Source organism: Tubulanus polymorphus, chromosome 7 (genome assembly GCF_964204645.1).
Source record: "Tubulanus polymorphus chromosome 7, tnTubPoly1.2, whole genome shotgun sequence".
NCBI classification, from domain to species: Eukaryota; Metazoa; Nemertea; class Palaeonemertea; order Tubulaniformes; family Tubulanidae; genus Tubulanus; species Tubulanus polymorphus.
The window spans coordinates 19297590-19322988 of NC_134031.1; the positions used below are offsets into that span (position 1 = coordinate 19297590).

General features: G+C 37.3%; 4 protein-coding genes across 8 annotated transcripts; 3 read left to right on the forward strand and 1 right to left on the reverse strand.

The window, feature by feature from the left end:
* Positions 1-470: 470 nt before the first annotated feature.
* On the forward strand, positions 471-7989 carry LOC141909006 (receptor-transporting protein 3-like). The gene is made up of 4 exons (XM_074799327.1): positions 471-783; positions 3653-3797; positions 5203-5373; positions 6034-7989. Exons 1-4 carry the CDS (start codon positions 515-517, stop codon positions 6250-6252), a joined length of 804 nt encoding a protein of 267 aa, XP_074655428.1. The 5' UTR covers positions 471-514; the 3' UTR covers positions 6253-7989.
* A 1638-nt stretch (positions 7990-9627) lies between these two features.
* LOC141908389 (COP9 signalosome complex subunit 7b-like) lies at positions 9628-13117 on the reverse strand. Of its 4 annotated transcripts, none has more exons than XM_074798426.1 (8): positions 12649-12820; positions 12156-12409; positions 11590-11678; positions 11447-11506; positions 10971-11113; positions 10585-10690; positions 10367-10488; positions 9628-10157 (listed from the first exon to the last, which is right to left on the reverse strand). In XM_074798426.1, exons 1-8 carry the CDS (start codon positions 12654-12656, stop codon positions 10127-10129), a joined length of 813 nt encoding a protein of 270 aa, XP_074654527.1. In that variant the 5' UTR covers positions 12657-12820; the 3' UTR covers positions 9628-10126. The 4 variants fall into 4 exon arrangements, with proteins under 4 accessions (XP_074654527.1, XP_074654528.1, XP_074654529.1 ...); XM_074798427.1 differs by having other exon boundaries at positions 12568-12820; XM_074798428.1 differs by lacking the exon at positions 12649-12820 and adding an exon at positions 13048-13117 and having other exon boundaries at positions 9629-10157.
* A 7599-nt stretch (positions 13118-20716) lies between these two features.
* Positions 20717-21873, forward strand: LOC141909256 (centromere protein S-like). The gene is made up of 4 exons (XM_074799646.1): positions 20717-20752; positions 20853-21016; positions 21630-21696; positions 21784-21873. The coding sequence occupies exons 1-4, from the start codon at positions 20717-20719 to the stop codon at positions 21871-21873; spliced, it is 357 nt and encodes a 118-aa protein (XP_074655747.1).
* LOC141908309 (peroxisome biogenesis factor 10-like) lies at positions 20883-25392 on the forward strand. 2 transcript variants are annotated; one of them, XM_074798299.1, is made up of 7 exons: positions 20883-21016; positions 22819-22947; positions 23225-23382; positions 23822-24067; positions 24289-24452; positions 24744-24891; positions 25203-25392. In XM_074798299.1, exons 2-7 carry the CDS (start codon positions 22842-22844, stop codon positions 25275-25277), a joined length of 897 nt encoding a protein of 298 aa, XP_074654400.1. In that variant the 5' UTR covers positions 20883-21016; positions 22819-22841; the 3' UTR covers positions 25278-25392. The 2 variants fall into 2 exon arrangements, with proteins under 2 accessions (XP_074654400.1, XP_074654401.1); XM_074798300.1 differs by lacking the exon at positions 20883-21016 and adding an exon at positions 22336-22457.
* Positions 25393-25399: the final 7 nt, after the last annotated feature.

Consider the following 25399-nt stretch of genomic DNA (forward strand, 5'->3'; position numbering starts at 1 on the left):
TTTCTTACAATAAAACCGAAGAACTCGCTCTCCACAGTTGAAGCCTAAGACGAGACCTAGACAACCTAATTTGCGTTCTCGGAGAGGAGTTAAAAAGGTTAGAGTGGTGACGCGGAAGTGAGCCGCGCACGTGGTGTCGTTACCTAGTAATACAAACGCAAAAAATCCCCTAAACTTCAGAAACATTCGACTATTCAATACAAAGCCTGTTTGATTTATATAGACAGAATCTGATGGACCACAAATTCACAGCCCGTATCATTAAAACTAGTTGTGTATTCAACAAAGTCGTTAAAAGAACAAGGAAGTTAAACATCGTCGATTATATGCGCTTTGAAATTAAACAATTTTGTTTTCAAATGATATTGAAACGATGCTGGTTTTGAATACCGTGTATAATACGAGTGAATGAAAATATCATCGTTAATTATCAGCACATAATGATGAAATGCTCATCCGTATTAAACCGGGATGTCAGAGATATTCCCCGAACAGAACGCTCACCGATACGACCATGGAAGGAACGACGATGATTTTGGTACCCCACACGCAGGGAAACATGCCCGATATGTCACCAGCAGCAGCAGCGGCAGCGGCGGCCTCCTGGAGACCGATAGCCGCTGATCCCAACGCATTCGTGTCCTGGGTTGACTGCCGCATGTTACCCCAGACTCAGGCTACATTTTTTCCACCCAGCACTCCGGTCGATGCGGCCGTTTTGCCGGCTGGTTTAACGACTTCTTATCAGCAGGTTCCACCGCAAGATAATTCCACAAGTCTTCGGTAAGTTGACAAAAATCTATTCCATTCTCAATGACAATCTAAAGATGCTTCGTAAACGCTGTCCCACGTAATTGTACAAAAAGGTATTATCTTAGATCATTAACCCAAGTTGCTTCTTTTTTTTCGAACGATGTTACCAGTATCGTCAGGCAGTTTTAACAATTTTACTATTCGATATTCAATATCATTTACTGCTCCAAATAATATATATGCATATACAACATTATTAGCACGGATATTACAATCGATTGATCAGTCTACAAATATAGTAACAAGATGCCTTATTAAGCGTACTTCATTTCAAACGTTAAGCATCTTTATAAAAGACATTTTTGTTGATAATTGCCTTGTGTCTGAGAACCTTTTATTCAGCGTTTTATTTGATAATTTTATGTACAGCGCTTAAGAGCCCTATTGGAATAAAGCGCTATATACGTTTAGTAATGATAAAAATGATGATAACAGATTACTTAATCACAGATGTTGAAAGATTCCGTCTGAGTTTGAAAGATTAAGGAAAAGCCTTCACTGAAAAGTCTATTTTTTTCATTCATATTCTCTAAGATTTCGTTCAAACGTGAAGTTCTAAAAGGTCGTCTGAAAAACTAAGTCTATAATAGCCACCGATTGACTCGAATAATAAAGTAGGTTATTTTATTCGCCAGGGAATTGAATGAGAACTGTTACGTCGCCAGAGCCAGTTTGAGGACATTGATATAAATTATATCATATTTTCCAAATATTTCGTATGATCTACTATATTAGTTCAAATAGTTACGTCGCAATTCGTACAAAATCTATTTCATATCTTATGTCTTGTTCTGCGTTAACTTTTCTGCCATGTAATTTACAAGAGAACAATACGAGTAATCAATGATGATTTCTTATCATTAGGACCAAACCAGAACATATTCTTGGCATTTCTAATGACTTTATGGCGCCGCTGGGCGTAGGTCAGCCTGGTCGTTTGCCAGCGATTCGTTGCGCTGATGCGTTGCTCTGCGACCGCCAGCGACGATCGCATCGCGATGACCAGTCAACCTCTCGCATCGCATCTACCAGCGACGGCGGATGCAACGCCACATCGCACTGGTCGTGGCTCACCACCACGTTGCAGTATACACTCATCCAGTCGCGATCAGTACAGTTGCAGCAACCTGACAGTTGCAAACCAGTAAACAAATTGCGACCGAATCGAGTCAACCAAGATGCCCGCCTTAAGAAATGGATTGGATTTTCTTTCCACTAGCAGCTCTTGGACATCTATGTTTCAGTGAACCGAGTCCTTCAAATTGTTGATTCAATTCGTTTTCCCTTTAGACCCAGAGGGTCCTATACCCCGATCAAACTGTTCGGTCACAGTATATGAATGAAACTATAATTGTGAAATCTGCCTTTTATCCCTCACACACCACGGGAAATCTTTCTATCATAAATTACGGCCGATGTTAAAATCAAAGCTCATCTCTGAAGCGAACAAACTGCTTTCATTATCACGTATATATTACTACTATATTCGTATTGTAAAAAAACCTAACCATGATTAACATGATCAACGATTTGCTCATTGGAATGATTCAAAGAATTGCACTCCACTGTCCAAAAAACATCACGCCTCACAAAAAAAAACATTTTTATGTTTACGAAACTCATCTAACTATTTGAATACTATCTATTCATTTGCAACATTTTCATATCGCGTACATTTTTTTGTTTCATCTCTCTTGGAATAACCGTCGTTTGCAGGGACTGTTGATTATGGGCAGAGGTTAAATCAGAGGTTACTTTGTTTATAGATACGGTCGCATAATTATTAGATAAACAAATATATATAGTGTATATATCAGTGTGGAATCAGGTCAACCGTAGAAATAAGAAAATGACATTAAGACGAAGATTGCGAACCGAACGTAAACACATTTTTTAAAATTCTAAAGGTCGACGTCGGAATGCACTTTTGAGAATGATTCTGTAAATCCACGAATGTCTCAGATTATACTGGCTGGATACTCCGCATCGCCCATTTGAATCGAAAACGATTTTTCCGAAGTGGAAAATATCCTCGAATTTGGTGGCAAAATGTGCGGGATACGCGACATTAGGCAAAGTATACCCCCCGAAAATTACCTGCTATCAAAAATATGATCGGCTTGTTGCTAATTTAACCTTGAAAATGAAGTAAACACCTTTCACGGGTTCTGAGAAATGTTTTCGAGTTGTCCACATTTTCGTCCCCTTAAAAAAATCGGCCTTCAATGAACCGAACGCGCCGATAATTAGCGTGTTATACAACGATTCTATGTCTGAACTAAAAATTGAAGTGTGTCAAAACCATTTTTTATCTAGATCTGAGAATGATTTTCATTGAAATGACCTGAATATGCTTTCTATCGAAATCGATACGATATTTTGAACGGAAAGTTTTCGGAAAGATTTCAAAAGTTATCGTCATTTCAATTGACAACGAACAAACGTAAAATATGGATTTCATTTTGATACATTAGTACGAACGTAGCGATGGTGAGCTCAGACAAAAATGTCACAAAGAGATTTGTTGCTTTTTAGTATATTTTCATCAACAATTGAACGAAAGTGATAAGAAGCTCAGCGACGAAAAAGATTCCTACTTGCAGTACGCGCCCCTATATGACTGATCGAGATGATTTATATGCATAGCAATGGCAAGGCAATATTCATTTAGGAATAAAATCCTAAATTGATTAAGAAAATGTTTGAAAATATTGGTTGTATAAAAACCGATGTACGGATTATTTTTGCAGTCAGCGAAAATGTCCTCGCCTGATTTGGCTATGATAATTATCATTCTATTCGCTTATCGTCCGTTCTTCATTTTGATCTATTATTTCAGGATGGAATTGGTCTGGCACAATGAATTCAGTCGATTGTTTGGTAATTTTTTCATGCACCAGTGGGCGTTGTATCCATCATTTCAACAGCCACTCGGCAAATGGAAGATGTTCCAAGACAGCGCGAAAGTCAGATTTATTTGCCAGGTGAGTCTGCAGTTAGATTTCCGAAAAATCACTGAATTATTCTGAATGAAAAGAACTGCTCATTCGCATCTACCGTATTGATAGATTGAGGGTAGATGTGAAACGCTAACATCAGCGCATGCATGGAACTTTGAAGAATTTGATAGAATTCTCGAATTTCAACGTGAAACGTCGGCGTTTTTTGCTCGTATTTCGCTCGGATCTGACTTTGTTAACACTTAAAAAATGTATACGGCGAGAAGCGAAATAAGCGGTAGACTTGATAAAAATTGAAACAGATTTTGTTCAAAAGCACATGTCTATATCATGTAGGATTTTCTGCGTGAAAGTGTTAGACGAGGGCGGGTGGGCGACACAAGTTTTGCGTGTCATATCAACAACGTGTTTGGATTCTATTTCTCCTTTTTCATTTATTCAAACACGTGGTATAGATATATACATCTAACGATCAAACTACAATAAGTGAAATCAAATTCCAGCGAAACAGGAAAATATACATTTCAATAGCTTCGAAATTTAAATGATAAGTGTATCATTGAGTATAATTAAAAGGCATACAATGCATATCAAATAGTCGCCTCTATTTACCATCCGCCCGACCAGCATGATATTGCGGAAAACTAATACAGTTATCTACACTTGCAATTTACAAATGATTATTGAGATGATAGATAGATTAGACGGCTTCAATTTTATTGCTCTAGAAATTGTACATTATATTTCATAAAGTAAGTCAAAATTAATCGTTACACAAGGGAATGTTATGTGGCTATCTGCACCAGATTCTCCTGTCAACGCGTTCTCTCAACCATTTCCTCCGAGGCGTCAAATTATTTGTCCAAAACCAATTTTCTTGTTTGTTTGTTTGTTTTGGCCTTACGTCGTTTTGGATGTTGGTATCCCAAGACTAACCCCTATTGGATTGTTCATTTTAAACCTCATGACGGGTCGGCGTTTGAAGTGTTGTAGGCAGACAGCAGGACTCGAACCCTCGTTTTTAATTCCTGGTAGCCTCCTTAAGGTGTTTGGAACTGTAGACTTAACGAATTTATGAAATTTCCTAAATTTGGTTAATTGTTGCAGAAAACCGTATTCAAAAATCTTCGAAAAAGTAAACTTCATTTCGTAATGGTATTTATGGGCGTTAGTTTTTCGATGTTTTTACGCGCGATAGAAAAAAAGCGATTCAAGAGATTGAAAACTGTTTAGATAGTTTATCTGAACTCGGATTTTGATTCGTGGTATTTTCACAAGGCCGGCACAGCTGAAAGTCATCTGGACCGTTGAAGTTGTTCGGAAGCTTCTTCCATTATTGTTCGCATTCTAACTTTTTTGACAGGATTGAATAAAATCTAAATATCAAATCATATATTTTCATCTAAAATAAAAACTTTTTATCTTGTAGAAATGTATGAAAGGATGGACTTCCATGAAAGGTCGAGTGGTTTATTGGTTCAATTTAGACCCGTGTACAGGATTCGGTATCGTATATTTCAAACTATTCGGGCAGCAGTGCAAAGATTGTATGAGCGGATTCTTTGAACCAGCCCTATGGTATCCCGAAGAGGTGCTGAAGGTCAGTGAACTAGTTCATCGTTTCTGAATTCAATTTTGAATTGCCAATGCCTCCATATATAAAACTCAGAAACATAGAAACTTCTCTTCTATCGTGGGTTATGCCACGGAAAAGTGAATGAAATAAACACTTTTGAAAATACCGGGGATGTTTGTTCGTCAATACACAAATCTTGTGTATATTTTTTAACAACTACAAAAAAGCGTAGGTTTAAGTTAATCCTTAACCCAGTAAGATTGATGGAACTAGAAACAATCCAATCCATTTAGATAATTTTTGTTGAATTGAAAATACCTTATTTCCGCAAAAACACATCTCTTAGCCGTTTGAAAGTGAAGTACACAAATAATTCAAATAGGTCAAGTCGCCATCGAAAAAATTGTCATTAACAGACATCCAGCAAACAACAACTACTCAACATTTTCAATTTATCATAACTTTGATTTTAGTCGAATAACGTTTTTACAACTGGTCTTTAAAAAAGTATCAGCATTGTTTGAGGTATTTGACATCATAAATCATTCGCTACACTAAATTTGAACAGTTGATTTCAAAGACTGGAATTTCGAAACGGTTTTTGACCAATATCGTCTCATAAACTTCCTACATCTTAACTATATTTTCTCGTGCATTATCAAATTTCTTTTCATTCGTTATTAGGTTGTTGCGAATCTGTATTATAAAGTTGGCCAGACGTACTATGGGTTTCAGAAACCGCCCATACGAACTGACAGACGGTCGGGAAAACCGAAGAAGGAACACGACAGGAGTTTGTGTCAGGCGTGTTTCGACGGAATCTGCAGAGAATCGAACAGCAATGGCAACTCTTCGAATCCCATCAACCCCGCAACACCTACCGTCGCCGGACAAGAGGAGTAGGACTATGTTTTTTTGTGATTTGAAATGAAAAATAGTATAGTAAGGCAAATCAAACTGGCACAGCCGCAAAACTGAACAAATCTTGCATCGAAAGGCGTCAAGTTTATCTGGATAACTGTTGAACTGGATTCAGTTCTGCTTCATCGGTGAAATGATTGATTCTGGGGCTATAGTTTTTCACGATTATCTAATTCTGTCATAGCCATATATAGGCATCACAGAGTAGCAAAACAATGAACAGTTGCGACGGGGATTTTCAATGGTTGAAACGATATCAAAATTTAGCACTGAATTCGATTTTCATTTGATAAAATCATATCTAGCATGTATACATTCATTGAAATCGGTTTTAGTCGTTTATACGTGTGCAATAGATTTTTGTTAACGAACTGTTCCCTCGATGTATAAATAAAAACCGCTAAACTGATGTACTCCGAAAATTCCAGCAATTCCAGAGTATATACATTTATCAAAAATCATTATTTTCAAGTCGATCGTTGTTCGTATTTTTGATGATTGTAACAAATATTACCGTCGAATGGAAAGTACACGTAGAAAAATGTTCGAATGTTTCAACATTATCTCGTTAAGTATTTTGTTTGCGTACTTTGATTGGCGTAGGTCGTTGTCGGCTGCTCACGAGCTGATCGTACTATAGGGACAGATGTGCAAACGTAAAAACATTCACGCGCGTACAAATCAATTGAACTATAATTTTTCTCTAATTGCATTTATATCATATTTTACACGTATATAAACATATAATATAAGCATATGATGTGTATTTTCTAAGTCACTCGTAGCTCTTGTGCAATTATGGGAAAAATGTCTTCGTTTGAAAATAGTAGAGAAGTTGTCCAGCATAAAGCGGCGCACACTTTATATTTCATTTGACGAAAAACTGCCGAGGATGGTTTAAAAAGTGCACCCTTTGCTAATATTCACTTTCGAATAAAACGTTTATATGTATGTAACCGTGTAACCCGTATTAGGTTTCTATGTAGGGCGTTTGTACTTTATGAAAAGATAAAAAACAAAGTTCGTATTGGCCGGTATTTCGAGGTTTTTCAAGTGGTGACGATCCCATATCAAATTGTTAAACCACTTTCGAAAAGTCAATATATCAATACTTTGAATGAATATGTCAGTAGTACTTTAGTTTGAAAAAAAAAATGTTTGACATCGGAGCAACGTATAATGACGCGTGTACTTTTTATTCCAATACATAGACAATGACACACAACGACGAATTTTCCGATCCTATTACACACGCATTTACCTTTGCACCGCAAATATTTTCAATCGTTCTCCCCTCCCTTACTAGGCATGTGGCGTTATGACGACTCTGTTGTGGAAAAAACTCGTTCTTTTCTTTCCTCCCAATTTCAATAGCATGTTCAATCAATTTATCTATCATGTGTATGACTATAATATAAGTTTTACGTAGTTATAACAAATATTTTCTTTTCCAGTTTTCCTTCGAAAAAAAAAAATTATAGCATGTTTTTGCATCTTTATTCAACATTTATTTATATACACATATATACATATAAAATTATATAACATAATCATAATCCTTCATCTTACGTTGAATCTATATGATCATGATGATTAGGACGATAATTATGACGATAACGCGGCTATAATGATGATGTATATTGTAATACACAAATACATACACACTCTTAAAAATTCATTGTAAGTATTATGAAATATGTTTCACAATAAAAAAATGATGTACGATATTTATTTACAAATCGTGAAGTTTATGTTCGTATATGAAGGCGGATCTAACTGTGTCGGATCAAGTTTCACAGTCTTAGGTTGAATTTGAATCAAAAGTTGAATTATTGCTGGCAATACAAATTATCCCAACTGATAAATGTGGAACTGGGTTCTGGTATGGTGTCGTATTGTTCTATCATGCAGACTATAAACGTATTGGTTTCGATAACAGGGCGTCTCGTTTTCTTATGCTCCTATAGTACTGATTGTCACGCAGATGACATCACAACGTGTCATTATGGCCGTCTAAAGGTTCTGAAGTACAAAGTCAGAGCCCAAGATGACATCGTAGCCTATCAATGATTGTCGTCGTTGCGCTAACTGGAGTACATACAAGTCACAGTGGCAAATGAAGCGCGCGAGACCTAGTCCCTCGACAAACTCCGACCATTTTTAATCTTTGGCCCTGGCGGTGTCTTTTCGGGCCCGAATTATTTCTGGAATATATTTTGATAGTTTAGATACACTGGCCTGCAGCCTACTGGGGTGACCCAAATCTAGGAGGCGCAGCTGATTTGAAAGATTTCTCTAATTTAAACGATCGTGGGCGATTATCCGACAGGGCAGCAGTTTGAGGCTGGCGCACTCGTTTCCGTACGTACTGGCACATCTGTCATTTCAATAGGGAATAATTGAAAAATAATACTTCAAGCAAACACTTCACGCCGCCTCGGTTTTTGGACACGAAGCTTGTTTTGCTGCCTTATATGTACTTTGCCGATGGAACCTTGTCCCAATTCGCGGACAGCGGCAATCTAACAACAATCGAACGAAGGTCACGTAAAAACCGTCAAGTGGTTTTTAAGTACTCGAATTCGCTATTTTATTTGCTTTATTCTCGAGTTCGGCACGAAATTAGTTTCGTCTCAGATCATTAAAAAAAAAACACGTGAGAGTGTAGCTGGCCTGGGTGCATTTCGGCATCACTTTGTAGAATAGTTAATATAATTCGATGTACAATGCGTAATTTGTAATTAAACGCAGACAAATCGCCATCTGGTAAGTCATCATTTCACTGAAGTCGACTCGATTCAAATTTCATATGTCGGATAGTTCAATGTTATTTCAAATTTTGAGGAAGCGTCTGCATCACTTTCATATCCCAATCTCACTGTAGACTCTCCTCCTAAATTCCTTCCAAGTCGGTACTCAGTAATCAGTAAACCATTAATATGGTGGAATTGGAAGCTACAATGTATTTCCATCCTAAACACTACCTAAACTTGTTTATCGGGTTAACACAAATTCTGGTCGCAACTGATTTCAGGCGTAGTTTACTGTACTACTAACATTTCTAATTGCCTATTCCTCAAAATTGAAGGAGGTTTGGGCATTTTGCTCAAATGAAAGGAGTTTCAAGCACTTTTTATAGAAATTTCCCGTTTATGAATCAAGGAGTTGAAGGGACCCTGTATAATCGCTTCCTCGCTTCTGATCAATCTTTTATAGCTTCATTTCAGGGAAAATTTTAAAAGAAGTTATTTTGCTAAGGTCAAAATTGACATTAATAGCTAAGTCGCTACTGATAGATCAGTTAACCTAGAAAACTGATTAAAAAACCCCAAATTCAAATAATACTTAATTATCTTTATTAACAAGAATATTACAAAAATTACGCACAGACCCAGTGTAACAAATAAAGCATAATTAGAACATAACCACGCGAAACGATATCATCATTCGGGGGCTTCCAACTCGAAATCAGCAATTCTTCTTTGCTCCGAAGATGATGACCCCGGAGGCCGATTACTAGGTTACCACGAGGTAAACAGGTTCTGATTGCCATCAAAACTATTACACTCAACATATCGTAATTCAAAAATCAATATCCGATAGCTGTTTTATTGTATTCAGTTCACATGCACTGCTAGTACAGTGCGGTATTGTATACTGTTACTAAACAGCGTGCAGATCTATTTTCAGTTGAGTCCAAGCACTGAGTTGCACTCTTATCGTCTAACGCATTAACGTTCTCATTATCGACCATCGAGGTTTATTTTTCAAACATATGTTCTCTCACGAGTAGTTGACGAATTGACATATTATTTTCATCGAATATTCTGCCCGTGTTTGCTTTTGACTCCTTCGATCATTTCCAGAATTTAGCGGAACCTCTCAGACTGAAAGATATAAAGAAAGTTCCCTAGAGTTCCCTAGATTGCGATTAGAAACCACTACTGGTAATCATTATTTTACTGAACCGTTGAAGTCATTAACAATCAGTCGTTTATACAGCAGACCCCAGATTCTACTCTATCATATTATAACAGTTCTTTTAAATTGGTGCCAATGGCTTGAACTGAAGGCATTAATCTCCTCATCCACTTACCCTTTAGTTTTTGAAGTCTTTTTGACGGCCTTATCTCCGGTTGAAACAGAGCTATCCGTAACCATTTGTTCTTCGACGTCCTGCTGTTGAGTTGTTTTCAACGTTTTCTTGATATTTTGTACCTGGTTAAAGTATTCGAATGATTCTATAACGTTCATGGCGATTAATATTTTCTGATTGCGGTAACGAGTTCTTTTATCACTGCCTCAATATTTTACCTCTGAATCGATTTTTTCTCGTATTTTCTGTTGTGAATCTCGGTATTCATTCGCTTTTATTATTTGAGCTTCAATATTGTGTATTACGCTATCACAGCTATCACACCTAACAGAGATGAATCAGTTGAAAATTAATTTGGTTCAAACCACGAACTGTGGAACTGGATCAAGAGTCAAATTAAACTCACACAACTGTGGAACTGGATCCAGAGTCAAATTAAACTCACACAACTGTGGAAATGGATCCAGAGTCAAATTAAACTCACACAACTGTGCAACTGGATTCAGAGCTAAAATCATATCCTGGGGAACTGGTTCGGGAGTCAAATAACTGGAACTGGATCCACAGTTGAACTAAGATTACAAATAACGACTGATTTTCTTACCAATCTTGTAAAACAGTGACAATTTCTTTCATTGATTCTGGTCTAATATCGCGACCGAGTGCGAAATCAACCTCTAATTGTTGATTTTTCTGATCTAATTTTCCATGCACGATATCAGCGTAGATCACTTCGATGATCAGATCCTGAAAATATAGAAATATTCTCTTTCACATTAAATAATATCGTATTTTGGGCAAATGCATCTAGATTTTACCACCTGCTTAAGCCTGATCTGATATGGCCTTAGTACAGACAAAACCATACAATTTTTTTTCACAAAACTTTTCCAGTTTGGACTGTGAAAAGCAAAGTTGACAATTGGTTAAAGAAAACTTGGTGAAACACTGAATCTCAATCCCAAAATTTGTTGAGAATCATAAATTTAGTAAAATAGTTTCCGTAGAAAATTTGGTAAAATTTGTGGAGAAAATGATAATATGTCAATGAGATAAATAGATCGATGATTTTAAACTTGCCTCTAATTCTCGTAAATTCTTCAAATCCAATTCTTGTAACAAAACTGGATACGGAATACACTAAAAAGAAACATACGGATTCAATATAGAGGGCAGCACACGACTGCGAATAATTTCAGGGTTCTTCGATCGACGGTGTTTACCTTGGATTTAGTGGCGAGCGAAACGATAGTTAGGTGTCGAAGTTTTTTCATCTGCGCCGGGTTTAATTGCGGTAAATTGTCGTTATTCGCTGAAATTAGGTAAAGTCTTTATTTAAATGACTACGACCGAGACATAACAAATTCTAAGCTTAATCCTGATCAGTTAAATGCGAATTTCAATCTAATCTATTCATAAACAAGTGTGAAATAATGTGTAGGGAATCCTGCATTAATAACAAAAAAATAATACAAAGTCTGAAAATGTTTCCTTGAGTGAGTAGTTTATTCGGTGTTTCGACTATATTCTAATAGTCATTTCCAAGGAAACATTTTTTGACTTTATGTAAATTTTTCGTTATTATTGTGGGATTCTCTACATATTATTGTCAGCTCAAAGGAAGGCGGAAGATTTACTAGTGAGAAATTGGGAATTTTATGATATCAATTGAAACCTTGGGATAATTCCAAGAATGATTGGAACTTCTGATTTCTCATAAATTCGGATTCATTTTATCCGTCGGAACTGATCTAGATTAATCGGTGCGACTGGTATCAACCTGAATTACCTTTATAATCACTGTACGTCCCGTAAGCGAACAAATTCAGTAAATTAAACCACGCAGCATGTTCCGGATTCGAGGCCAATTCCTGAATATTAGGCATATCCAACAGCTCACCGAATACGTAGACGCCGGTTGTTTCTAACGCTTGTTTTATCAGCGCTACGGCTCCGGCGCCTTTAGTCGTCTTCGCTAGTAATACAAACTGTTCTAAAGGATTCGTAGCTTGCTGTTTTTCCGACATCGTTCTGCTGCTGCTACTGCAGAGAAAAACACAAATACAACATGAAGTTAGATCGATAATGTTCCATTTGACGAGAGGGTTGAGAGGGGGCTAAAGGATTGGGGTAAGGGTAAGAGTACAAGGTATAAGGGTAAGGTTGTAAGTAGTAGTAAAGCTGGGATAACGGCATTTGACCTCGACATTTGTTCCAATGGTAAGAGATCTGCACTAGCACTCCATGGCTTGCATGTTCGGATCCTGAATTTTGTGACTCACATTGCCATTGGATTGATAACTTTCTGGTGTTACGACAGCCTACAGTTGCTTTCAGTGAGAAGCTTAGAACCAGTAGTTTATCGCTATGGCGCAGTATATGGAGAGCCCAGAAACAACCACTACACGACTGGATGAACTGTCATTGACATCTTTATTCTGACATCTTTATTTAGTCCCATTACAGACCTTTGACATTATTGTTGTGAGAAATCCATAATAATTTATTGATCACCACACAGCAGAGAGAGTGATCACGGAGACGTAGTGATTGTGATTGCTTTTCTTCTGCCTTTGGGTCTGTTGTGTATTTGCATCGGATGAAAGGTATCAAAGCTTCTAAACCAGAATTTTAGTCTTCGGATTCAACAATAACGTCGATGTGATAAGACAGATTCCTACCTAAATTATCTTTTTATCGCGAAAATTTGAGAAAAAAATTAGCCTTCCTTTATTTCCGGGTTGACGGCTCCACAGTTCTGACTAAAACATGGATTTGGACTTCGATGTTTTAACAGACCTATACAATTCAATTCAAAACTTTATTGCTCCTTGTGATTTAGAAATAAAACATCGGATTGTACACAATAAAGATAATACGAGGAAAAACAACATTAGATCTAAACTGCTAAAAACACTTCGAAGAAAAAGGCACAAATACATAAAAATCATGTTAAAAGTCAACCCTTCACTAGAATTTCCGGAGTGTTAGTCGTGTAGGGGCGTCCGCGTTCGAAAATGTTCAGAGATAATTGGATACAATGTTGTATATTTCTAGATCACCATTACTATAGGATAGAATGAATATGAATTCATCAGTGTTAAGTCTAAGAAGTTAGTGAAGTTTAAGTTTTTGGAAAAGTTGAGACCTGAGGTCGCATGCCCAGAGCGACGATCTGTAATACAGATCCACTTTTCGGGGACCTATTAAGATCTTTCTCGCTTTTTATTGCTACTTAAACAACAGAATTGCTTTATGATGACAGCTTTCGGGGGATAAAGCTAGTCAGCAGCCATAATATATCAAGTCATTTAAAATTGCGCGGGGTGTGACAAGTTGGTCAAGTCAGCCAATCCCATCACTGATCGCTGTTCGATTCAAACCACAGATTTCTTTAATAAGTTCATAAATTACCATCACTGACCAATTCAAACTTCTCGAACATGAGAACGATATACCGCGTTTAGTGTCAGACTAAAAAAGGATTCACCATCGTAAATTCATAAATCGACCACACTGACCAATTTAAACTTCTCGAATATGAGAAAGAGTCACCACAATTGATAAAATTCAATATTTATTCAAGAAAACTCATGGTAGAAACAACGATGAAATAAACAAAGCAGGGCCAAGCCCAAAAAATTCACGAAACAATTGAAGGTTTTAACGTGAATCTTATTTATTTTCATACAACAATTATAGAAAATTCCAGGTGCTTGAGAAATTATAATATAAGTTCCTCAACCACGATGACTGTTTCAAAAAAGACCAACCATAATGGACGTATAAACTATAAACTAGGACAATTTACTAATGTTCATATATCCTCATTTATCAAGAAACTCTACTCTATTTTACGATAGGACCTTAATTAAATTGCTATCACATGAACCACTGAATTCTATACAACGGTGAAAAAGTTGTTACAAACTAAACTATTAACAATTGAAGAGTAATAACATAAGTTCCTCATGAACAAACACGTGAACTGTATAGCAAAAACTGTTCAACATAAAAGCATTAATCTGAGGTAAAAATCTACGAATTCACTCTAAAAAGCTTAAGATTAACAAATCCATCTTTAATTTCATTTTGATTGACATTATTAAGAAAAATATAATTTTGCAAACTTTGCCTCGTCTTAACTTAAAAGATATTCAAACATCATGAATTCGCTTGAATTAAGTATTCTGACGTGAACTTAAGTTCCCAGTGTTGATATTATATCTCAAGTTAAGGCGCAACTCAACCGACCTATGAGTCGAAAGTAGGCAGTGGACGTGATCATTTAAACAGCGTCACCAACCTAACTTAACTAATCTATCTGGTAGCAAAAATCAAAATCATGTAGCTAGATTTTATGAGACTAAGAAGGAATTTAAATCAGATTACAAAACAAAATGACTGTTTACAAATTCATTAGTCCTCTCGAAAATAATTCAACCAATCAATATAAATTATTTGGATGGGATTTTATTGAAATATTCAAATGTAGATAGTTCCTTCTAAGACCACAGAACCATAATTATCCTAACTTAAATTTCATTAAATAATTCATACTCTGTTCTACCACTACCGACAAGTAGACTGTAATCTGGTAAATTTCGTGAACTACATTTCTGACTAGACCAGTTTGTACAAGTGGAAGTGTAAAGATAAATCATTACGTTACTATACTTTGAAGTCCACTATTGTCTCTATTGCTCCTTAGCGTTTATAAGATGCACTAGCTGCTCCTGAGTCAGTGTTTATACGATTCACTAGCTGCACCTCAAGTGTTTATAAGATGCACTAGCTGCACCTCAAGTGTTTATAAGATGCACTAGCTGCTCCTGAGTCAGTGTTCATAAGATGCTAATATCTTTGCTCCTCCAGAATAAGTGTTTATAAGATACACTATTGTCTCTGCTGCTCCTTGATCAGTGTTTTTAAGATGCGCTATTGTCCATGCTGCTCCTCGAGTGTTTATAAGATCCGCTACTGCTGCTCCTGAATCATAATGTTTGTAGAAATCCACCATCTTGTTGAAGAAATCCATCGTTGGGTGGTAACTCGCTGCTGCTGGCTCCATAACTTCGCATCTGGACATCTGCAGTTTTCATCGGCATCAGTAGTCGTCTACTTTTGGTTGTCGTTTACCAATCGAAGACCATTATTTCCAGGATAGAGTTTAGCTGAAATAAGAAAAAAGAACATCCTATGAGGCAGACCATACTAACAAGCATTGATTATAATTTACACGTTAATTTGAATAATACGGGCTGCCATGTTTTTTTGTAGGGGAAAAATTCATTCGAAATTGTGGCTGAAATTGTGGCTTAAAACCACAATAATTAATAGTAGTTCAGCAACATTAATACATCACTGTTTAAGACTAGTGACAATAGAATACGAGGCTGGATATAAGATCAGCCGTGCGGACCGTTACATGAAAATTAAACAACATAGAGGTCTGATGTCTATACTAGAATAATTTCAAATCATTTTAATTTATCTCTATTTTAGATATTTAAACAATAGGTTAATTATTGAGCTATGTAGCTATAGTTTTAGCTAAAGTTTGTTTTGGCAATTTGACTGCCTATATCCTAGTAATTACCTATATTTTTATTGTCAGCTAAACAATATTCCTATTATCAAATTAACTCTATTGTCGGTTAATAATGACACTTGATTCGCCGAGAAATTCATTAATGAAAATGGTAAAACAGCACACAACATGTGGTGTAAAGTATTACCTCAATCTTTAAAAAAGTATCAATATATAATTTGCAAAAATAATCTATTAACCGAAGATCAAGTTTAATTGATAAATAATATATGTATAACTAGTTTATAACGGTTTCATCCTAACCAGTAAAGTTTGCCTGCATGTATATTCTAGTAGGCCCTGAAATATCTACCAATAATTTGGTATCAAACTTTATTAGAATCATAGTTAATTTCTAAGCAATTGGTCAATTAGAATATTTTCCTATTTATATTTTCATTGTTGAGGCGCGAAATGTCTATACTAGAAAATATTTTGATATTCCTAAGATACTTATTGTACATATCTTAAGAAAAATCTGATTATTGATATTAACTGGCCTATCTACACATCAATACTCAGCCAAGAATATTCATATGAGACCTAACGAGTAACATTAGAGCAATGATTGTTTTAGATTTCAACTCACTCATAACCATATACCGGCCACAGAGTTTCAATCTTCAATCAGTTTATAGCCAAATTGAGAAAATTGAGAACTTCACCAGCGTTTCTGTTCTCTCCAGTGCTATACACATCCTGCCCTTGATGCTAACCCAGTAATGAAAAATCAACTTAGCTTTTTATCAAGACTGCCAAGTTCAGTTTCGAAAGGTCTCTTGGTGTCTTGTTGATGAGTTTAATTCAAGCTGTCTTCGGTGGTCACTTCTGGTCGGTAGGATCTAGATGGCTAATGTATCTCATGCTGAGCCTTTCCAGATTCATGTTAAGCTGAAATGAGAAAAAGAATGACATTCTGTAGTTACACAATTCTTTGATTAATTGTAATTGACATGTGTATCAACTTAACTTTCTTAAGATTGCTGAGCATCCTTTTTTCATCGTCCTATGGTGTCTCCGTCATCTTCTTAATCATGGTGATGGGCAAGTTCAGATTAAGTTTACCTGAAATAGTAAAAAAGACATTTCTGTAGTCACACAATCCTTTGATTAATTGTAATTGACATGTGTATCAACTTAACTTTCTTATGATTGCTGAGCATCCTTTTTTCATCGTCCTATGGTGTCTCCGTCATCTTCTTAATCATGGTGATGGGCAAGTTCAGATTAAGTTTACCTGAAATAGTAAAAAAGACATTTCTGTAGTCACACAATCCTTTGATTAATTGTAATTGACATGTGTATCAACTTAACTTTCTTAGAATTGCCGAGCATCCTTTTTTTATCGTCCTATGGTGTCTCCGTCATCTTCTTAATCATGGTGATGGGCAAGTTCAGATTAAGTTTACCTGAAATAGTAAAAAAAGACATTTCTGTAGTGACACAATCCTTTGATTAATTGTAATTGACATGTGTATCAACTTAACTTTCTCAAGATTGCCGAGTTCAGTATCGTCATCTTCTGTCCTCTTGGGGCATCGACGTCTTCTGGGGGAGTCCTGAAACGAAAAAAAGAACGGAGATGAAAACCTGATACGGAACAAAACTAATGTCCGAAAGCGTCGGCTCTCCTTCGCCGGTCATGTGCGGAGGATGCCAGAAAAAGAGTCATCCAGGGATTCGCTGCCCTCTACATGCCCTCACACAGAACGCGAAAAAACAAGACGACAACCGCTTCAAAATCACCATCTAACTACAGGATGTCCTAAGCGACGTCAGTAACTGACAAACCTATCAGATTGCACAACACTAAAATAGCGCAGTACAACCAGATTGACCGGGTAGAGATTCAAGATCTCAACTAGCACTCAAAAGCGTGACAAGAGACTTCATCCACTGACCGAGGTTGTCACAAGGACACAATGAAACTAGCACTCACAAGCCGACAAGAGACTTCATCCACTGACCGGGGTTGTCACAAGGACACAATGAAAACTAGCACTCAAACTAGAAATCAAAGAGCGCGACAGTAGAATCATCCCTCAGCCGACTCAGAATACCAGAAACAAAGAGCGTGACAGTAGAATCATCCCTCATCCGAGCGGTCACAAGGACACAATGAATGCTAGTAACGTGACAATCCAGTATAACCACTCCATTTTAACCCTGTGTAATCCAACAGATATGCCCATCATTGACATCACTCAGCACACTCTGCAGTGAGATGTTGAAGTGAAGCAGTTGTCGTCCTGGTTTTCGTGTTCCGTATGAGGGCGTGTAGAAGGCAGCATTTCCTGGCCGACTTTTTTTTCTGACATCCTCCACACGTGACCAGCCAAGGAGAGCTGATGCTTTCGGACATAAGCTTTGTTCCATAGAACATCGAAAATCGACAGAGAAATCGGCCCTGAAAAATATAACGGATTAGACCCTGAAAAATAGAACGGATTAATAAACACAGAACAGCACAGGACAGTACGCGGACGAAGAGTAACACATAAAACATAAAGACGTCGTTCTTTATATGGAAAGAACCAGCTTGTAGAGCGCAGCGTAATCGCGAGGATGATAGCCAGGATGATCGCCGGGATGCACGCCATATTCGAAATCATGTCTGCACAGTGTGAAGATCAAGAGATGAATGACCGGCTTAGTGATTCTACTCACTGTCGACTGGTGGCGTATTTCAATACTGACCAATAGGCAGCCGCGCTATTGTCTCTGGTCGTTGAAAGGGTTTACGTTGAAGTTTGTACACGGTTCCGCTGTTACACACGCTAGGCGATCGTGACGTCACCTCTGTAATACATCCAGCATACAGACCGGGCACACGGGTACCATTGAATATTGATCTATAGAAATATCTCTGAACATTTCGAATTGTCGAAGTTACCGCATGATAAAACACTGACGCGACGTCACCTTTATACACCCAGCAAATGGAATAAACTTGATCGAAAACTAATAGCAAACAATTTGAATCCCCACTGCTCCTATGCTGCGATGATGCCGCCATGAAAATAAACTGGTCGTTTTCAGACCCTTGGTTACACCATTCACCGGGCGGTTATACTACGTAATAAAATAATAAAAACATCAACCAACTTGATTATATGAAATGAACGTAAATTTCCTCAACTGGTGAACGCAGTTGGTAGACTACTGAAGAGGCTGGTCTACTTTCTAAATGAAGTACGCCTCGCTGAGATGGAATGTTTTACTGTATTCGGGAATCATTCAATATTTGATTATATTTGAAATCAGCAACGGCTGACAAGGCTCCGGTAACTGGGAGGGGCATCGATTATTCATAATATCGACGAGAATCTCCTTTCTCGCATCGAATTTTAATTATACTATGTATCGTTTTGAAATCGGAGCCGTTCGGTCAAAAGGACGGCCTACATCGACTGGCCCGCAGTAACATGGGGGAACCCCTAACTAATAGTACCTATTGGGGTCAAAAACTTATTATGTCGGATCCCTGTGAGCTCGAAGGAACATTTTCGGACTTAACGTTTTTTCTCGTTTATTGTGGGATTTTCTACATAGTATGGCCACACTACAAGGGTCGAGAAATTATCGTCGAGAAAAAGTCTCCTCAAAATTGGCCGCCCAACCCAGCCGCGAGCAATGATTTTATATATTTGTGTATAGTCCTGCTTTATTGAATTTGTTGATGAGACATATTGTATTGTCTGAGACTGATCGTATCTTGTATCTTGTACAAAGCACAGGCGGCTCGCGGATCGGCGTGTCGATTTGTTTAACTCCGTAGCTCCGAGAATACTCAGTATTGCCAAGGAAGAAAAAATAAACGACAAAGAAACAGAGAAATGGAAAATGATGGACGAAGAAACGGGAGATGAATCTATCTGTAAATGTTTCTATTCAAACAACATATTCGTGCATTATCTGAAAAGACATGTTCAATATTTGAATGATGAAGAATCATTTCTAATCAGGTTCGGTATTTTTAAACTAACTTGCATTATCTCTACAAGTCTTTGTCATGCGACTGATCTCAGGGAATTCACAAATTAAGAATTTCCACCTCGGCTTTACTACAAACTAACACAGGCGGTTCCACGCAAACTAACATCCCACATCCTAGAACCTCTTTTGAATTCACTTATGAAATTTTACCACAGTGTACCAGTGAGAATTGTGTGCATTTGACCCTCCATTCCGCCGATGCACCGGGCAAGCATCAGTCGTTCATCCCAATTGAATGACTTCCTCTCGACGTATATTAACTTAACTAAGAACTGCCTCCAGCCTATACGGGGCACTAGAAAGCTGGTAGATACTGTACCCCCAAACTCCGAGGAGATGTACCGTAGCGACTATCGAATCAGAAACTCCACTTGTCCGCAGTTTGAATAAACCATTTGGTTTTGATATCGATTTTAAACTGTTAACACAAAGTTTCATCATTCGAGTTACCACACATAGAATAGTGGTAGTTTATGAGTGGTCGTAGATGACGGTGCAATCCGGTGCTGCCTGCGACACCAGTAGTCCGGGTTATCAATCAGTAAAAGTGCATCACCTAATCCGGTGCCGGTGTCCATCATACAAATTACATTTCAGAATCAAAACCGAAGCCGCAACCTGATTTTCTATTCAACCCTTGCTGAGGAGATGTGGAGCCGTAGGCGATTTCGAATTAATGATATTTTGACAGCGATTTTTAAGGTCATCTTTTCGGTTTACCGGCGGGATATCAGTCGAATAGAATATTTCTAAACCTTTTCGGGATGAATGAAGATGAGACTCATTCAGAACTGACGCAAGTAAATACTAAATCTTCTGAAATCCAATCTCTAATCGGAAAATTACCGATGTTTGTAGATGGCAGCACTTGACGGTCTTCTTGTTCATGATTTTTTTCAGCGTTTAAAAGCTGCAGTTCATTTCTCCGTTGGTGAAATAGTTCGAGAACTCGAGTTAGAAACTGATGATGAAATCACGTTCTCGAAACAGTTCATTGCCGTTCTAGCTGAGGCCACTTATAAACAAGTTCAAGTGTTATCTCGAGATTTGGAGCTATTCTCGCGGTGAGTTGATGTTGCGTCATCCACACCCTCCTATCCCCCCCGGCCTCGCACTCACAGGGGCACGTATTTGTTATTAAGAGGTGAAAACTAGCTTAGATCATCCAATATCCGAGGCAATTCTTTATGTATATAGGCCTAGTACCTTGGATATTGATGACCTAAGCTGCTCCCCTCCAAACTTCGAATACAAGCCCCTGTGATTCATGAGTGGCTTATTAGAATGTGACCAGTAAATGCTTAGCTTTTGGTTGGAGTACGTGTAACTTGTAATGTGATAAGGATAACATTTTTCTGAATTTTCTCTTGCCTTCTCCAGTAGGACCTGAGAGAAGGGGTCACTGATTGATAAAATAGTTTGTCAAAATATATCGATTGTGTCTATGCTATATTGTGATCAGTAACAGTGTTAATGTAATTTCACATGAAGAAGATAGGACAAAATTCTGGGATTATGTCGTAAAATATGTGTAAAAAGTCAATTGTTATGAAAGAATATGAAAATGGCAAACTCCGGAATCCATTGACCCTTTTAACTGATGTGGTTTTTTTATTTTGGGTAAAACAACATTTCACACGCTTTAATTTAAACTTTTTTTGTTTGCTGATCTATAAGTCACGCGAAGAGATCGACCATCAACTCTGATGATGTGAAACTAGTTTGTAGGAAAAGCTCTGCTCTCGTAAGTTGATATTTTATCGGTGTTAAAGGTGAATTTTTTAAAGAATATTACAGTCTGAATTCTGTTTTATCATGTCTTCATTTTTAGCACAAGCACATCTGCGAAATGGATGAAAAGACGCAATTGCACAATGCCGCAAATCGGAAGGGAAAGTCAAAAAATGCCGGCAAAAAGTGAAGAAAACATTGAAATCATATTCCTGATGATTTTTTTTTGTAGAAATAAATGTTTATCGGTTATGTAAATAAAATTATCTCACGATATGCTTGATTTAGAGTGTTTCGATCTTTTTTTCATTAAAATAAATAAATCGAATGATTCCAGAAATTATCCTACGACCTACTTCCTTGGTTCAGTCAACCCCTGATTGATAAACAAACCACCTTGTCAGGTTTTTTCGGAGATCAAAACTGTTTTGTCTTCTCTTGGAATTACGGCGCGAACTCGTTACAACAACCTTTGAATTATCTAACGGTTTTTACAAACCTAGAATTTCCTCCCAAACGGTGATTTCTTCAGTTGTCTCATACCGAATATAACAAACTATCGGTTTAATAACAAACATATTTTCTGGTGAACTGATTATCCTATGCTTGCGTTATACCATGGGTTGACTGTATTATTATCTAGATCATAACTGGTGCAAACGAGATAAACATTCAGTAGGTTTGAAGAACGCGGTGTGTAAACCTGAGAACTCAATATTGACACATTTTCTAGTTTTATCTGATAAGTTGTTTATCATGAATAGCAGTGAATAAGTGAGTACCTGGTGAATATGAAATGGAACTTTTCTAACACCATTAAGATCGAGGCATTTAAAGTGTTTTTACAGATCAGGAAATTCTGCATTCTTCTTGAAAAGTCGGGGAATTTTGAATTTTTGGAGACTTGTTGGTGCTGGTGACGGGTAGCACAAGGAACCTCTTGAAAAGAAATGGCCCTCCGCTGAGGATATCTCTAATCAGGGAATTTTTAGTTTAATTTTCAGGGAATTTTGTATTCTCTAACCTTTTTAAGAACCCTGTCTGATAAAATATCATTTCCGGGTTCAATACAAGGTATTCCACCACATCAGTCAATGATTAAACAAGTAATTTTCAGTGTATTTATCTTACACAGGTTGAATAGAGGATAGCGCAGTCATGCAAGAGGCTTCACCCTCGCAAATCATCAGATCGCATCAAAAAGATACATATTACATCAATTATCTTAAATCGTCAATCTCTGACATTGCGCAATCGGTACTCGGTAAGTTTCCGTCAATGGGTATAGGCCTACAATGGTAGTTTTGCTGCTCCCAATAATTTTGATCAAAATTTTTGCCGATTTAAAAGAATATGATTTTGTCTTATGATTCAATCATGATCAAAGTTTTAAATTCCACAGGAAGCACTAAAGTTTCCGAATTTTCCTTGGAAGGACCCGCTTTCTTTGCATCGCATCTTCGGTGCTCACTTCGTAAAGGTACCCTGTATATGGTGGTGCCCCCTTAAAATAAACCCTAGATAAATTTGATGTATTGTAGGTCAGAGTTCGCTGTTAAGATGGAGAAATGAAATCGCCATTGTTGCGGATTTGGCGTATTTCGGACTGACGACGTTTTCCGGGTTTCAGACTCTCGGTGAAGAATACGTGAATTTACTTCAGTTCGATGACACTAAACGCGCAATTCCATCAGCACCGGTACGAATAAAACATCAATCAGGCAATACCTTTGAGATAACTGCTGTCATTTCAGCCCGTTTTTAATCTTCAATTTTTTGGTTTAGTCGCTACTGTGAAACGGTGGCTTTAGTTGACATAGCTGAGACAATTATTATGTTGACGACTTGCCATATCCAAACGACGATTTCCGATTCAATTTCACAGAGTGCAATTCCGAATTGCCCTTCTTAAAATTGAATTGGAAATACACAAACTTGGATTCAAAAAACAGTTATGACTTAAGTCTTGTGGCGACTTATCCAATGAGGACTTAAGTGTTTGACTGTATTAGTAACTTCGCCATTGCAAGAACTAGAATAAAACCTTTTTGAGTTTTAACTGTTTCATGTAACCTGACCAAATGATCGATGTTTAAGCTACCGTATAAATTACGAATGAATACATGATGTCGTTTTAGAAACGTTTGTTGCTAGTTCTATTGCACTGTACAGCTCCGTACATCGTCGACAAGTTCATACAACGCTGCCAGAAAGGTGTTGAACGCGATGAGCTGAATTTCCGGCCGGAAGCTCGAGAATTACTGTTGAAACTGCTAGAAATAACGCGACATTCTGTTACATTTCTACATCGCAGTCATTTAGCATTGTTTTATCTGAGAGGCATTTATTATCACATCGCTAAACGCGTAACCAGCATTAAATATGTAAGCATAAAATTTTGAATAACGGTCTATTTCTGTCCCATGGGAGACAATTTACTAATCATGAATGGTATACAATGGTAATGAAATGTTACATGGTCCTAGAAATAGTTCATTGTGAGAGGTTTTCGCTGTAGAAATTCCCTCGTTTGAAAATGAACTAGAACATTTTGGTTCCGAGGTAAAAGTGTTCATTACGAGAGGTTTAACTGACTGTATTTCAGATTCGAACACGTCCAATACCGAAGAGTTCCGAAATACAAGGATCTTACGGGTATAAAATACTGGGTTATTTATACCTGGCTCAAGTGAGTATATCGTCAATGGTTTACGTGTACGATTGGTATAAAAAACGAGCGACAATATCTTCTGCTGAATTTCACCCACAGTAAGTCAAAATAAAGACTCTTTCAATTAAAAGTCACAATCAATTTAGCCCGTCTGTGGGCAAATGGATTTTAGGTCTGGTCATATTTAGGTCTGGTCATATTATTGCATATGAAAGCTTATTGTTTCTGTATGTGACTTGCCAAAGTATCTTTTTGATATCATTATAGTATCGAGTGTTTTTACATGCGAACGCGCTCTTTAATCAAGCACCAATCGATCTGAATTTCGTCCAACAACTCAAGACAAGAATATGCATCATATTCTATATCCTATATTGATTTAATTTTAGAGCGAAGTCTGTCCAATTGAGTAAAAAATCTTCGCCGCAGACTACTGATAAATGCGCGCTGTGTTTGGAATATCGTAAAGATACGACAGCGACACCTTGTGGTCATTTATTCTGCTGGAATTGTATCACTGAATGGTGTCTAATGAAGGTTTGTTTATTCTAAAATTCTAATATCATTAAACAAATGACATACAATAAACCTCTCCCTCCCGACTCGGTATCGGTCAACTTGGTGAATTTTACTAGAATTTATTTGGTAAAACTCGCAAATTCTCAGCCCAGAATCCTATCAACACATGTAGATACTCATAGTTTCCCAGATATTCATATTCTAAGGCAGTCTACTGCTGTCAATATTTTACTGATCCTTAACTCGGAACTCATTTGCCAGTTCCAAATAGGCTAGGTTTATTGCTCCGCGTATGTCGTGCCTCATGGAAATCTGTTTATATTTTACAGCCTCAATGTCCATTGTGCAGAACTGAAGTGACCGGCTCTAGGTTGGTCTTCCTACAGAACTATGATACTGGTTGATATCACCTAAACTCATCGTAATATCAGCAGGCTTTACTGTGATAACTGCTCGAACTCAGATAGTTTTGACGCCAGCTCTCAATGACTTTATAATGAGGAAATATTTTCATGAAAAAATAAAT

What these genes read in the sequence shown, in the direction of transcription:
- LOC141908309 (XM_074798299.1), top strand. Translation starts at nt 22,842, where the DNA reads ATGCAAGAGGCTTCACCCTCGCAAATCATCAGATCGCATCAAAAAGAT. An exon ending in TCTGCTGAATTTCACCCACA is followed by an intron (nt 24,453 to 24,743) that starts GTAAGTCAAAAT and finishes ATTTAATTTTAG; the next exon opens with AGCGAAGTCTGTCCAATTGA. An exon ending in CTGAATGGTGTCTAATGAAG is followed by an intron (nt 24,892 to 25,202) that starts GTTTGTTTATTC and finishes TATATTTTACAG; the next exon opens with CCTCAATGTCCATTGTGCAG.
- LOC141908389 (XM_074798426.1), bottom strand. An exon ending in GACGTACAGTGATTATAAAG is followed by an intron (nt 11,679 to 12,155) that starts GTAATTCAGGTT and finishes ACCTAATTTCAG; the next exon opens with CGAATAACGACAATTTACCG. An exon ending in AGAATTTACGAGAATTAGAG is followed by an intron (nt 11,114 to 11,446) that starts GCAAGTTTAAAA and finishes CTATATTTTCAG; the next exon opens with GATCTGATCATCGAAGTGAT.
- LOC141909006 (XM_074799327.1), top strand. Translation starts at nt 515, where the DNA reads ATGGAAGGAACGACGATGATTTTGGTACCCCACACGCAGGGAAACATG. An exon ending in AAGTCAGATTTATTTGCCAG is followed by an intron (nt 3,798 to 5,202) that starts GTGAGTCTGCAG and finishes TTTATCTTGTAG; the next exon opens with AAATGTATGAAAGGATGGAC. An exon ending in ATCCCGAAGAGGTGCTGAAG is followed by an intron (nt 5,374 to 6,033) that starts GTCAGTGAACTA and finishes ATTCGTTATTAG; the next exon opens with GTTGTTGCGAATCTGTATTA.
- LOC141909256 (XM_074799646.1), top strand. Translation starts at nt 20,717, where the DNA reads ATGAATGAAGATGAGACTCATTCAGAACTGACGCAA. An exon ending in GATTTGGAGCTATTCTCGCG is followed by an intron (nt 21,017 to 21,629) that starts GTGAGTTGATGT and finishes CTGATCTATAAG; the next exon opens with TCACGCGAAGAGATCGACCA. An exon ending in GTAGGAAAAGCTCTGCTCTC is followed by an intron (nt 21,697 to 21,783) that starts GTAAGTTGATAT and finishes CTTCATTTTTAG; the next exon opens with CACAAGCACATCTGCGAAAT.